We start from the raw sequence: 14208 nt of genomic DNA on the forward strand, positions 1-14208 counted from the left end.
TAAGAATACCCTTGACCTGTGGTAAAGTCAATGTCACATCTCATGGCTTATTTATTTATCTTTATTTCACTCTGGGTTATTCACTCACACTTTATTAACCCTCTTGGCTCTCAACGAAGGCGGTCGCATTTTCTCTCCCTCTCCCTCCCCTCGCCTCTCCTGCTTTGCTTCTCTCGTCACGTCTACTGTCTTGTACTTTGAGAGACTCTCGCTACACTGCTCTCCAAAACCAAGAAATTATGGATTTGATCAACTGGTCTCTCAACGCAATTGACACCATCTTCTCGACGAGAAGCTTGGGTTCGGGGGAACCTGACTGCCCTGCCGGGACGTTCCGTGGAGGACGTTGAAGATATCTACCTATTCGGCACCATGATAACAGGTCTTCTGCTGATTGGATTAGGCATTGCCCTGGTTTACCGAGGAACTAAGGAGACGGTGACAGCTGTCAAAAGCCCCGCAAGGCTGCCCGTGATGATTGAAGCGGTGGGCAGAGCTGTCTGCACTCAGACTGGGTCTATGAACCACAATATGGATAACATCATGGAGAAGCTCACAGCTTTGCAAAGGCAAATGGATCGTTTCAGAGACCAAAACGGACCAGGAGAATAGCCTGCATAAATTGAATGCGGCTACTCGCCCGAAGACCAAACAATCCCAATCTTATCTGTTTCGGCACCCCCCTACCAGCACTGGCCTTGGCCAAGGCCGCTGCTGGAACAACAACTCTCCCGGAAGAGCACTGCAGTGAGCCGCTCTTGCATTCCTTCCCCGACTCCTCACCTAACCCACACCCCATCCCACGCCTTCGCCGCTTCGTACCCCCAGTCTGACAGGCGGGTCTGTGACCAGCGCCATAATGGCTGCAGGACCGGATGCTGCTTGCCTGGGCTAGACTACCTCCATCCCCCACTCCCCACCATGTTGCAATGTCTTGTTTGTAGAGTGTACTGTTTATGTGCTAATGTTGCTGAGGTGTTTTTTCCTGTTCCCAGACTGTTCTCCTTACAGGAGCATAGTCTGGGGGTCGCCTTTTTTTCTCCTCACCTCTCCTCATGTCATGCTGTTTTTTTTTCTCAAGTTGGCGCTGATATAGCAGCCTCGGTAACACCTTATTACCAAAGCAAATTCCTTGTATGTGCACAACACTACTTGGCAATAAAAATGATTCTGATTCTGATTAAGCAATGTATCACACTTGTAATTTTGAATGGAGGTTAGCACTTTTAAGCCTTAAAAGAGGTGATATACAAAGGTATACAGTGTGTACCTCATTAAATATTCATGTCCTTTGTATTGTTTAAATGCTGAGGGAAACTCTCATAAATGACCCCTGGGTAAACTATTTATATTGTGAATTGCTTACTCGATGTATAGTGCTGGTGCAGGAACCTCAGAGCATTTACTCTTGATGTTGCTGTAAACTGCATTTATTCCAAGAAATTTGAGGAAAACATCCGGCCATTGATTCATCAAACTAATTTGAGATTACCATGGATGCAATCCAAGAAATACATTACAGGGCTTAATGTGTCATTTGTAGGTTTATATTTCCCTCTAGATAATGAAATATCTTTAGGCTTGACCCTGAGAACTAGGAGAAAAGGTTCAGTGAACCTCTGCCCTTGACCGAACTGGATACTTCCGATGTTTCCTAACTACAGAATATACAAATTAGGCTGTGTGGCTGACATTCAGTTTCCCTTCCAGGAATTGGTGTGCGTTTGTTCAAAAGCGTGCTGTTACTGTGGCAGTATCCTGTGGAAATGAGAAGTACACTATCAAGTCCCAGAGTCCCTGTCCTAACGGCACCCCAGACTGCCAGCTTGTCATGTAAGTCAATTATATATCTTAATGTGAAGTGTAGTTCACTTCACTAATTTCAATCGATGGCAGTTAACTGAAATTAATCAATTAATCAATCAATTGTCAATCGATGGTATATGTTATTGAAGCTATATGTTATCAGCCCGCATTACTTCAACTTATATTTTAAATAATTACACTCAACAATGGTAAACTACATTGGTGGAAAACTATATTAATTCTGCAGAGAAATAGTTTCCTAATTATCTCAAACTGCTTAAATATTTGTATATACATGCATATTTTGTAATTAATATAAAGTATATTGTGTAGTTCCCTAATATTGTGTAGTTACCTATAACCTAATCTGCCAAGTGCATAGCTTGACTTAATCAAATCCCTTAATTTGTATGCAGGTACAAGCTGTCCACTCGGCCAGTGTACAGAGAGATGCAGAAAATCTTCACTGCACTGCTGTGGCGATGCTGCCCTGGGCATGCTGGGAAAAACTGTGAGGAGACAGGTACTGATGAGCTTTCCACAACAATCTGACACAACAGGGCTTAAGATGATCCAAGAACAAGAGGTTCTTGCAATATCATGCCTAACTTGCTTAATAAATTGGTTTACTTTTACACATATTGTATTTATTTCCAAAATTTTTGATATGGTCTTTCTCTTCTTTTGTATAATTATAACAACATTAGAGATTTGAATGCACTGCTTGACCAAAAGTACTAAATGCGAACATCCCGCTACTAATGAACGGGTTTGGCTCTTTCATTTGTAAATTGCTATAAATTGGACCAGATTGTCCTAATTGGAGGTAAAATGGCTTGTGTAAAAGATGCTTTCCACGGGTGAGGTGCTATATGTTCTTGAAAACATTAAAATATATATTCTTCTCTGTTTTTTCTGTGCTCTATGTCAGTCACAGAAGGCCAAATCTCTGAGTCTGAGTCTCCAGACCCCACCATGGCAGGCAGACCATATCCGGAAGGACGGGAAACGACAGACAGACGTATGTGATGCAAAAACGTTTTAAGCTTCAAAATAAGTTAAAGATCTAAATTTTTGCAATCTGTAGCTGAATAGTCTCTAATACAGCATGGAATATGTCACTGGATGCCGACTGGTTAATGCAGCATTCTAGCCGAGCATAACTCTATACCTGTGACAGACTGACACTGGCCTGGCCGCTTAAACAAACTGAGGAAATGACAAAAGGGTGTTTGTGCAAATATTGGCTGGCTACAGAAATGTTATTGCCCCACATGGGAGGACGGAAAAGGGCGTATGAGTATTCTGAAGGCAAGGGGCGAGCCCACATAGTGGGCAAAGCATGGACAAAACAAAAACGGACTTGGGTAAATACACACATGCACTGGAGCGCACTAGAATAATAACACATTTCAGAGGAGGCCGTCAAATCCACAGCTCTAAAAATAATCCTTTGAGGTGGTTGTTGGGACACAAACAAAGGCTTTGGACACAAACTTGGAAATTCCCATGCTGCTGATTAATCTGATACTAAGCACACAAACTAATGACCTTCCTGGGATTCGAATACACGGGCCAAATTGCACAGGTTGCATTCATGCATTGAATAACAAAACAAAACTGTCTGATTGCAAAGGTACCATCAATCGATACAGTTCCAAAACGCCACATGACATTTGGTTCTCCTTTTTTTCTTGTCTCTCCTAAGGATATAATAAACTAACTCAAGAGAACAGAGAGCAGAATGATTTCCAAATGTTTGGCGGTCCACTGTATGAAGCTCAACAACCTGATGTAGAGAATCAAACCGCAACGGAGCCCATTGATGATCATTCTGACAATGAGCACCAGAACAGTCAACACTTTGAGAGGAGAGGTATGTTAAACTTTACAAGCAACATACCTCGCAGAGTCGCAGATGTTTACAAACTGTGACGGTTTAAGGAAATACCATTTGAATCAACAATTTGAAACAATTCTGCATGCTTTGACCATCTAAAAATTACTAATTAGTGTTTTGCCTCCAAATGACAACTGCCACTTAATGTTTAAGCTCATTGGCTTTGCTTAGGTCTATGGTTAAACACAAGCTTGAGATTTTATTCTCACAAGCTCACTTTTATTCTGCAGCAAAAAGGCAGTTGCTAACAAGTGTCTAAAAGGCCTCCAGAGGTCAACACGCCAAAAAGAAAAAAACATATTATTAGTCTGCTTTTACTCCCTTGTGTGTTTATACCAGCACACTATTCTAACTTTAACGTTCCAACTTGTGGATTTGAAATAAAGATTGAAAAGTGGAGTTTATTTATAGCCTAACTTAAAGTTGAACATAAAAAGTTGTGTCTATTGTGAAGAGTACCTTGATGAACAAAACATGTAAGAATCAGAAATTTTTGTTGGTCACTGAAAGTTAATGAAAAAATCCAATTGGGATTTTGTCGCGGGAACCAGGATGATGCTTACTTTTGAGTCAGCCTACAAAAATATGTAATTCTATATTGGAAGTTATCCATTTTCCTCTATGATAGCTATTATATTCTCAACAACAAAAAAGAGCATTCAGCAGGTCTCTCTTCCCACTCTCTTGTACATACAAATATTACTGAAAACAGAACGTGTGTTATCCCTACCAAAATGGTTACTAGACACTTCCTTTGGTTGTAATATGCATTGTCAGAGATATTATGGGGTTATTATTCTGTTTGTCTCGTCAAGTACCGGTCTCACTTATATCCTGCTATGCAGAACAGAACAGAAATAATGCTGCAGACAGGGGGAAAACCTCCATTCTTCTTATATAACAGCTCACCATCTCTTCACATTACTAGTTCCTGCACAGGATATCCTCTCTTTCCCTGGGAAAAAGGCTCCCATACATTGTATGGTTGTTAGAGTGATGTAATGGTCTATGGAAATGACACTGTGTTTCAAATATACGTAGATTGAACCCAGCCACTCACAACACTAAGAAAACTGCAGTGTTATTGATGTTTAGACACATTTGTCACACACATAACGCTTCAGAGCCTCTTTTAAAAGTTTATTCTCTTCCAAAATGAAGACAAAAGAAGGAAGAAAAAAAAACTTTGAAGTTTGAATGGAGAATGTTCCCCTTGTTACTCTTTTGTTCTGTCTAGGAGCAGAGCTTTTGTGTGTGTGCGAAATGTGGTTCAAATATTGAAAAACAATGTTGTCAGGGTAATAAAACATGACTCAATCATATATCCTAGACCTTACAACATGAGAAAAAAGCAGCAGGAGCATAAATGCTGAAGCTTTTCCAGACAGTGTTTTGACAGCATGTGAATAAAAAGAACAAAAATGGTGCATGACCTCTATGTCAGGTTCCTAGCAGGGAACATGTACATGTAGAGATCTCTTCTTGCTTAAAACTCTTCCTTACTCACGATCAAAATATGCCACACACATACTTTATTTCAATGCAGGGGATGTAAAAGACCCCCGGCTGTTCACTGGTCAATTAAAGGTCCAAAGTTCAGATGAATGACCCAACCTATACTGGAAATTGAGATACAAGTCTTTCCGAGATGATATCGATGTTTCCTCTTGAGCAGCGTAGAAAGTCAAACTGAACAAACAGCACCACAGTTAAAATTATCCAAGAATGTCAATAGAATCAAATTTCTATTTTTGCTAATGTGGTTATCATCCTCCAAAACATTATTGTTTCTGGGATTCCCCTCTTTGTAAGTTGCTTAGAAAGTTCGTAGAAAATAATGAGAACATCTATTTTAAGATTCTCCCTAAACAAGGCCAATTCAAAGTTCACGGGCCTCATTTATAAAATGTGCGTATGCACAGATTTGAACTTAGAGTGTGTGTACACTAAAATCCATACCAACGTCAAGATTTATAAAAACAGCCTTTGATGTGGAAACGTGCTTAGAGCCACATCATTGTCCAAGCAGAAGTAAGCACTTTTCCTTGTGGTAGAGTCGGAGTATTGAGAGTATTTGGAAATCTAAGCAATTCTTGACTCTCGTCGTTCTCAAGTAAAGGATTTAGATGTTGACTGGTGCTCTGCTATGACATTAATTTGGGGGTGTTTACAAATCCGAGATCTGAAACCATTCAGCTATGCACAGTTTCAAGATCATTTGCGATTTATAAATTTCACATCTGAAAGAGAGGCGTACGCATGTTTCTGTGCGTATTTTATATTTTACATGTTATAAATCAGCCCCACATGTCTATCCATCTTTTTCAGACCCTTATGCTGTAAATGAAGGCGTTCCTCACCCTGAATCATCTTATGCTCACTACGGGCTCCTGCCAATCTTGAAAGAAGCTGTGATGTCTCAGCTTCAGCCTGTGTTGGAGAATTTCAATATAACCCTGGAACGGCTCTTTCAGGAGGTGCAGGGTTTGCAGCGGGACATGGCCCAACTCCGACATGATCAGGGGCAGGAAAGGGTCGCTGAGCCTCTAGAGGAAAGTGGTGAAGAGCACAATCTACAGGAGGCTGTTGAGGATAAGGTGAGGGAGAGTTTACAGAAACTGGAGGAGGTAAAAGCTCAGTTTCACAACCATCGCCATGAGGTAGAAGCGAGGCTCCACACGCAGCAAACCTTGCTGCACTACAACCTGACAAATTTCAAGATGGACATAGACGTCAAAATCAAACGTCACCAAAAGATGTTGCAGGTCAGAATATATATTCAACCTCAAACAACCTCAGATGATTTTTGTACATGCATAACATTGTACTGAATGTGTATATCTCACTCTAGGTAAATCTCCAGTCTCTGAACACATCAATGTCTGAAGTGATACAGGAGCAAGAGAGGCTGGATGAGGAATTTCAGAAGATCCGGCCTGAAAATAAGGTTGATTCCACACAGAGTCAGTCTCATGATAGCACAGCTGTATGGGAGGCCATCACACGTCTGGACAATAAAGTCATCAACAACACAGTTGGACTTAGTACCTTGATTGAAGGCCACGCACAAGTGACTGCAAACATCAAGGACCTCCAGGTCCATTGGTCAGATCTGGACAACAAAATAGTCCAGACTGGCCTTGACAGCCAGGTTAAGTTTATGGAGACTGGTTTGGAGGTGGAGGCAGCGAAGGTAGTAGTACTTGATCGTATTAATGAGCTGAGCAGTAACATCAGTGTTCTCCAGAGTGCCCTGCAGGAGATGGAAACCGATGTTGATTATCTTTATACAGAGTATTATAAGAATATAAGTTCAGCAAGTGGGGAATGTGACTGTATCGCTCTTGGAGTATCTGTGACCCAGTTGGAACAAAGTGTAGCTATTGTGATGGAGATAGCGAATGAAAACAAGCTGGCCCGGGAGCGGGAGGCACAGGAGATGTTAGACAATCGGGACAATGGTGCTTGGGTTCCATCCGTGGAAGATCTCAAACTAGGGTTATTGAATGTGCAACGGTCTCTTGCTTTTGAGCAGGAAAAGAGCAGAATGTTACAGCACAATGTGACCCAGCTCCAGGCCTCTTTCCAGGACAACAAGCAGGACATTGAAACACTCCAGGAGCTGGACAGGGCCAAGGTCGAGAAGATTGAGCAACTACATAGCATTTTTAACACCTTGCTTCAGGATGCCGTTCGTCACTCTGAGGTGCTAGAGATTTTGCTTGGGGAAGAGGTGCTGGAGTTCATGGAGTGGTCTCATCAAGACCAGAGACGTTATTCTATACCAGAATTGAGGGAAAGCATTAGAACCATGCAAGAGCAGATCAATGGACACAGCCTCAGCTTAGCCTCAATAGTGAAATCTGCTACCCCTCAGGTGACAGCAGCAGATGAGCCCTCTGTGCTTGCAGACTGGGCCTCGTTGGGCGTCAAAAGGAGACGTGGGGATGAAAAATTTGACCTGTCCGAGGAACAGCCGGAGTACTCTGATGATGACTTCTGGACTTTAGAGAAAAAGGTAAAAGAGCTTGGAGCTCACATCAAACGGCTTGAGGAATATCATTGTCCTTCTTGCTGCAACTGCAATAAAACTCCTACCGCTGGTGGTGTGGAGGTGGAACTGCAGGCCGAGGTGGATACTTTGCGTAAGGACCTAGAGACCCACCTTGGAGTTTTTAACGGCATTTTCGGTAACACAGAGGGACTTGCTGACTCTGAGGTGTCAGTGGATTTGGATAAATTGTCAGCTTTGATTAAGAGAAAGGAAGCAAAGCAACAAAACAAGAAACAAAAGAAGAGAGCAGACAGGGGGGACCGAGTGAATTTCCGCAGCAAGAGAGATGCATCACTGGAGTATGCAGGTAAGGAGATGATATTTAAACCTAGTATCTTGTAAAACTATTCAAACTCTTAATAATTTATCTTCTTTTTCATGAATTACATTTTTTTCCCTGCAAATGTCACCTCAGAGGTTACTCTGTTAAAGCACTGCAGTTCCATATGACAAAAAAAAAAAAACAAGATATCATGGTCACAAATTAAGATTTAATTCCCAAAACTTTGTTTTGATTAAATCGTGGCTACGATTTAATATTTATTCATATTGAATCTACAGGTGCTGGTCATATAATTAGAATATCATCAAAAAGTTGATTTATTTCAGTAATTCCATTAAAAAAGTGAAACTTGGATATTATATTAATTCATTACACACAGACTGATACATTTAAAATGTTTATTTCATTTAATTGTGATGATTAAAACTGACAACTAATGAAAATCCCAAATTCAGTTTCTCCGAAAATTAGAATATGACATAAGACCAATACAATAAAAGGATTTTTAGAAATGTTGGCCAACTGAAAAGTATGAACATGAAAAGTATGAGCATGTACAGCACTTAATACTTAGTTGGGGCTCCTTTTGCCTGAATTTCTGTAGCAAAGCGGCGTGGCATGGAGTCGATCAGTCTGTGGCACTGTGGTGTTATGAGAGCCCAGGTTGCTCCGATAGTGGCCTTCAGCTCTTCTGGATTGTTGGGTCTGGCGTATCGCATCTTCCTCTTCACAATACCCCACAGTTTTTCTATAGGGTTATGGTCAGGCGAGTTTGCTGGCCAATTAAGAACAGGGATACCATGGTCCTTAAACCAGGTACTGGTAGCTTTGGCACTGTGTGCAGGTGCCAAGTCCTGTTGGAAAATGAAATCTGCATCTCAATAAAGTTGGTCAGCAGCAGGAAGCATGAAGTGCTCTGAAACTTCCTGGTAGACGGCTGCGTTGACCTTGGACCTCAGAAAACACACTGGACCAACACCAGCAGATGACACGGCACCCCAAACCATCACTGACTGTGGTAACTTTACACAAGATTTCAAGCAACGTGGATTCAGTGCCTCTCCTCTCTTCCTGCAGACTCTGGGACCTTGATTTCCAAAGGAAACGCAAAATTTACTTTCATCAGAGAATATAACTTTAGCCCACCCAGCAGCAGTCCAGTCCTTTTTGTCTTTAGCCCAGACGAGACGCTTCTGATGCTGTGTCTTGTTCAAGAGTGGCTTGACACAAGGAATGCGTCAGCTGAAACCCATGTCTTGCATATGTCTGTGCGTGGTGGTTCTTGAAGCACTGACTTCAGCTGCAGTCCACTCTTTGTGAATCTCCCCCACATTTTTGAATGGGTTTTGTTTCACAATCCTCACCAGGGTGCGGTTATCCCTATTGCTTGTACACTTTTTCCTACCACATCTTTGCCTTCCCTTCGCCTCTCTATTAATGTGCTTGGACACAGAGCTCTGTGAACAGCCAGCCTCTTTAGCAATGACCTTTTGTGTCTTGCCCTCCTTGTGCAAGATGTCAATGGTCGTCTTTTGGACAGCTGTCAAGTCAGTAGTCTTCCCCATGATTGTGTAGCCTATAGAACTAGACTGAGAGACAATTTAAAGGCCTTTGCAGGTGTTTTGAGTTAATTAGCTAAATAGAGTGTGGCACCAGGTGTCTTCAATATTGAACCTTTTCACAATATTCTAATTTTCTGAGATACTGATTTTGGGGGTTTTCATTAGTTGTCAGTTATAATCATCAAAATTAAAAGGAATGAACATTTGAAATAGATCAGTCTGTGTGTAATGAATGAATAGGATATCCAAATTTCATTTTTTGAATGGAATTACTGAAATAAATCAACATTTTGACAAAATTCTAATTATATGACCAGCACCTGTAGACTAGAGTACAGGTTAGTTGGTTTCATTTGTATGACAAGAGCACCCCCAGTGAAAGTAATTTGTAATTGCACTATAATGTCCCCTTTTTCCTACCATATTTTAATACCTTACCATTATTTGACTCCAAACAGTCCTTCGTCAACTCCCGGATAGTCCAATTATGTTCCTGGCCAGCAGTACAGAAGGTACTAACGGATCTGGCACAATCCTTTTTGAAAGCGTGGCCCTAAATCACGGACAGTTATACTCACCAAAAACAGGCATATTCCGTGCTCCTACTTCTGGTGCCTATCTCTTTGTGGTGACACTGGACTTTGGACCAGGCCCCGCTCTGGCTCAATTAAAGAGAGGCGGAGAGGTAGCTGCCTCCTTACGGCAGAACCCGAGGAAGTTGGGTGCACCTGCAACACGTGTCTGTATCCTGGAGATGGACCAAGGAGAGGAACTCCGTCTTGACCTGGTGCAGGGAACCATAGAGCGCAACAACCCGCAAGATAACACATTTGCTGGCCTACTAATGCTGCAGACCACCTGAGAACATGCAACACTCTAAAGGTGCAAAAAGACTAAAATAACCTTTTTTTAGTAGCACTGCCCACCATTTTAGATTTTCCTTTCAGGATAAGAGAGACTTAAACAACAACTCATATTGTTATTAATAGGGGCAGGTTATCGAGACATTGAGTACTGTTTGCAAGTAGTAAGATTTAGATGATGTGGCCCAGTTAGGTGGAATATCAGAACCCTTACATTTTGCTTCAATGTGACAATTGCATTATATTCCTTACATACTCTGTGCCCTAAATAGATTCCAAGATATTGCACATTTTCTATAAAATATGACATCAAAAACACAGGAAAAAAATGTGTACTAAAATTATATTTTTTAAAAGATTACATGGACAAATATTATACATAGTATGAGGCCTACTTATAAGGCACCCTTTCAACATGTGGTTAAATAAAACAATTTTTTTTTTACAAATTAGACACTAAAGATTTTTAATATATTACACAGAGGTGGGCTGGGTGATACTATGGTAAAGCACATTGACATATCTACAGGCATATATACAGTATGGTAAAACTCATGTCCTATCAACATACTTCATAGCCCTGATTATGGTGTGAAGGTGTATTGTCGGTTTTCGGGTAAAGAACAGAAGCCATTGGGGATGGATGCAAAACCATTGGAATAGTCACAATAGTCACAAACTTCTCTTTCTTTAGAGCAATCAAATGCAAATTTGACGGTCCATTTGAAACTCCCTTTCCAGCCAAAGAAATGCACTTGACATTTAATTTTAGATTACCTGTATAGTAAAAGCTACAAATCGAAATTATTAGCCTCATAACATAATTGCCTACGTCATATTTCAGTGTTTTTATGCTAGGCAATTATGCTATGAGGCTAACGAAATGTATTTTCATATACACTAAATTTACACTAAATGTTTCTCTAGCATATTGTACTGTATGTTGAAATTAACCGCACTGAGGTGAGTGTTTACTTTCTTAGATCTATTATTTATTTTCAGAATATTTTAAATTGATTTATAAGCATGTCAGTAACCTTGACATTTTGTATTAATCAAGATGCCCTTTTGGCATTTCAGGGCATACTGTACTAAAATCGTGACAAAGCACCTTAGTCTGGCACTGACATTATCAAAGCATTGTACATTCACACTTCCTGTCTTTAAGGGCCCAGATATTGGTGTAAAGAGCTATTGTGAGTTGTTGTTTTGTTACTATTAACAAATCACCCTGTTCTTTTCAATGGCACTAAGAATAATAAACAAGTATTCTGGGATACAACACTGCATTTTTTAAAGGAATAATCAAATTAAATCTGCATGAGAGTTCTGTAAACATGTTATGCAACAATAATGTGTATTTTGGACTATACCAGTTACCAAGACCATATTTTGGCAGCCCCAAGTGAAATATTAAGCAATAATGACTAACAGATGTTACTTACAGTCATACCCTTCAACTTTAAGCACCTCAAAAACATAAACAGTGCTCAAAACATAATTAATAAAATTGGCAAAGACATATGATCAGAATATCACCAAATCCTCAAAAGTTTCCACTTTTTGCACCAAGTCACATTCATACTGATAGCATCCTGTACCAAGAAAAGAAAAGACCCAGCTTCTCTGAATGAAGGAAACTCAGGAATGTATCAACGGTATCATGCCATCCAGAAAGCACATATCACCCCCACAAACACTACATTGAGGTTTGGCAACTCTGAAGTGGTGTTCAAGGTTGCCAAATCGCTGCTAGCGGGAGATCCCACTCGACTGCAAACATCAGTGAGTATGAACAGTTTTCTAACCTTATTAAAATGAGCTGTTATGACAGCTGGCTTACTTATTTAAAAAAATGGTAAAAAAAGTGAAAGATTCAATTGAAAATGTTTTCTATTCTGAGGATGGTAAAAATGGCATGCTTTAAACATTGCAAACTATATTGTTCATGCAACAAAATCATGAATGGCATGCATCTCTTTATCTTTAACCTTCTGTCGAGGTCTTGTTATTTAATAAAGAAACATTATCAGAGAACATGTATAGAGAAGTTGTTTTATATAGTTGAATTAAGGTTTTTAAAAGCCACACATTAGGCTGCAAGAGGCACAGAAAGTCTTCCTCTAGATAGTCTACAACGGCTCTTAACTGGACGAGATTATATTGATAGTATATCGTTTTGCTCTGTTTTCAGTACATCTACTCCTATAATATATTTACATGTCATACATTAAATCACAGTATGCTTTACCCAGATTCCATGAGAAGTCAACAGCATTTCATCCATAAGGCAGGAGGTTCATCCCAGAATCTAAAGAAACATATTCAGAACAACTGAGTGTATTTTAAGGCAGTGGGGTTTACTTCATCCCTCCAGCAGATCCCACTCTAGTGTTTTTGTCTGTTGTAGCAATCCTCTGATCCAACTTCACAATGATACAGCTTTCACAGAAAGCAGCCAAGTCAACATGTCTGATCCAACAGAAGAAGAGAGCTTGTTTCTCCTGAAGAAATGATGTCAAAAACAAAATAAAAGCCACTCTGCTGCTCAGATTTTAATGTCTTGAGATTCCACCATTTTTGCCAAAGTCTTCTTGACTCGTAGGATGGTCAGGCGTGATGCAGGATTGTGGGCCCAGCATTCTGACATCAGCTTCAACATGGCCCTCGAGCACTAGGGAGACAAACTCTTCTCAGATCACGACATACATTTCTCTTCGGTACATATTTATGACCTCAAGTTCCTATGCAAAGCTACAAATATTAATTAAATCTGTAAAGATTCTGCAAATATAATCTGTAAATATACTGCCATCTGCTGGTCAGATACTGCTTGCTGACTCACCTCATCAATGTTCCATCTATTGGATACGGTGGGCCGCAGTCCTTTGATGCACACAACCTCTAGCATATCCTCATAAGACGGGTCTGAAGGCACCATCTCATAATATGGTGGCTGATAGTCCTCAACGATACCTAGGAAACAATCAATGGGTGTATTCATGAATTACGGTTTGAATTCTGTAAACATCCACAACAGGAGCCGTTTTCATTTTAGATAGCTTTAGAACAAAATATTAAAAGATGTGATAGATCTTTTCTTTTGTATTGTGATGTACATCTGGGTGAAACGAATTATCAAAAAAAATAAAAAAATTTAGGGTTCAATTCATCAGTTGTTTATTGGATGGAGGCAGATCTGAATGTAAGCTTGAAGTTGACTGTAAGAAGTTTTAAGGTGACTAAATCACTAGAGAAGTCCGGCATATGTCACCAGAAAGAATCATAAGATTTAACAATTCAATTCAAATTAAAAACACGGATGAATGGTTCCCAATAAGTTCATTAAGATGCATTTAGAAAATAGGTTGAATTTCCATTTCATTTTGACTTTAATAGGACATGGCTTGGATATGAAGAAACTCAGCACATTTATTAAGCAAAACCCTTTGGATAAAAGCGTCTGCTAAATGAATAAATGTAAATGTAAAATAAATTTGACTTATATTCATTGTCTTATAAATACCTCCAGTGAGACAGCGTCGGGCCATTTCCCATATAATCAGTCCGTAGCTGTAGATGTCCGCCATGATGTAGGCCTGGAAGTGGTTCTTATTCAGAGTCTCGTCCAGGACTTCTGGAGCCATGTAGCGTCGGGTCCCAATACGTGTGCTCAGTGGGACGTCCACTTCATTTGTGTCACTGAGACAAAAATAATGTTACTTCCTCATAATGACTGA

At 40.2% G+C, this 14208-nt stretch overlaps 2 protein-coding genes across 6 annotated transcripts in view; one reads left to right on the top strand and one right to left on the bottom strand.

The window, feature by feature from the left end:
• The window catches only part of mmrn2a (multimerin 2a), a 33512-nt gene extending 21762 nt beyond the window's left edge, over positions 1 to 11750 (top strand). Inside the window, exons 4-10 of the mRNA XM_077237209.1 lie at positions 1711 to 1833; positions 2223 to 2329; positions 2738 to 2827; positions 3515 to 3682; positions 6035 to 6471; positions 6558 to 8067; positions 10064 to 11750. Of these exons, the coding sequence (XP_077093324.1) occupies positions 1711 to 1833; positions 2223 to 2329; positions 2738 to 2827; positions 3515 to 3682; positions 6035 to 6471; positions 6558 to 8067; positions 10064 to 10467 (2839 nt within the window). The 3' untranslated portion in view covers positions 10468 to 11750. The remainder of the gene's footprint in view (positions 1 to 1710; positions 1834 to 2222; positions 2330 to 2737; positions 2828 to 3514; positions 3683 to 6034; positions 6472 to 6557; positions 8068 to 10063) is intronic.
• bmpr1aa (bone morphogenetic protein receptor, type IAa) overlaps positions 10795 to 14208 on the bottom strand; it is a 41577-nt gene continuing 38163 nt past the window's right edge. For 4 of the 5 annotated variants that reach the window (XM_077237242.1, XM_077237240.1, XM_077237241.1 and 1 more), the window contains 3 exons: positions 13995 to 14170; positions 13314 to 13444; positions 10795 to 13142 (listed from right to left, as the gene is read on the bottom strand). In XM_077237242.1, coding sequence (XP_077093357.1) covers positions 13017 to 13142; positions 13314 to 13444; positions 13995 to 14170 — 433 coding nt within the window. In that variant the 3' untranslated portion in view covers positions 10795 to 13016. The remainder of the gene's footprint in view (positions 13143 to 13313; positions 13445 to 13994; positions 14171 to 14208) is intronic. The other variant, XR_013205965.1, reaches the window with a different exon arrangement.

The sequence above is a fragment of the Siphateles boraxobius genome, unplaced genomic scaffold (assembly GCF_051911475.1).
Source record: "Siphateles boraxobius isolate OS27281-9 unplaced genomic scaffold, OSU_SipBor_1 20, whole genome shotgun sequence".
Classification (NCBI taxonomy): domain Eukaryota; kingdom Metazoa; phylum Chordata; class Actinopteri; order Cypriniformes; family Leuciscidae; genus Siphateles; species Siphateles boraxobius.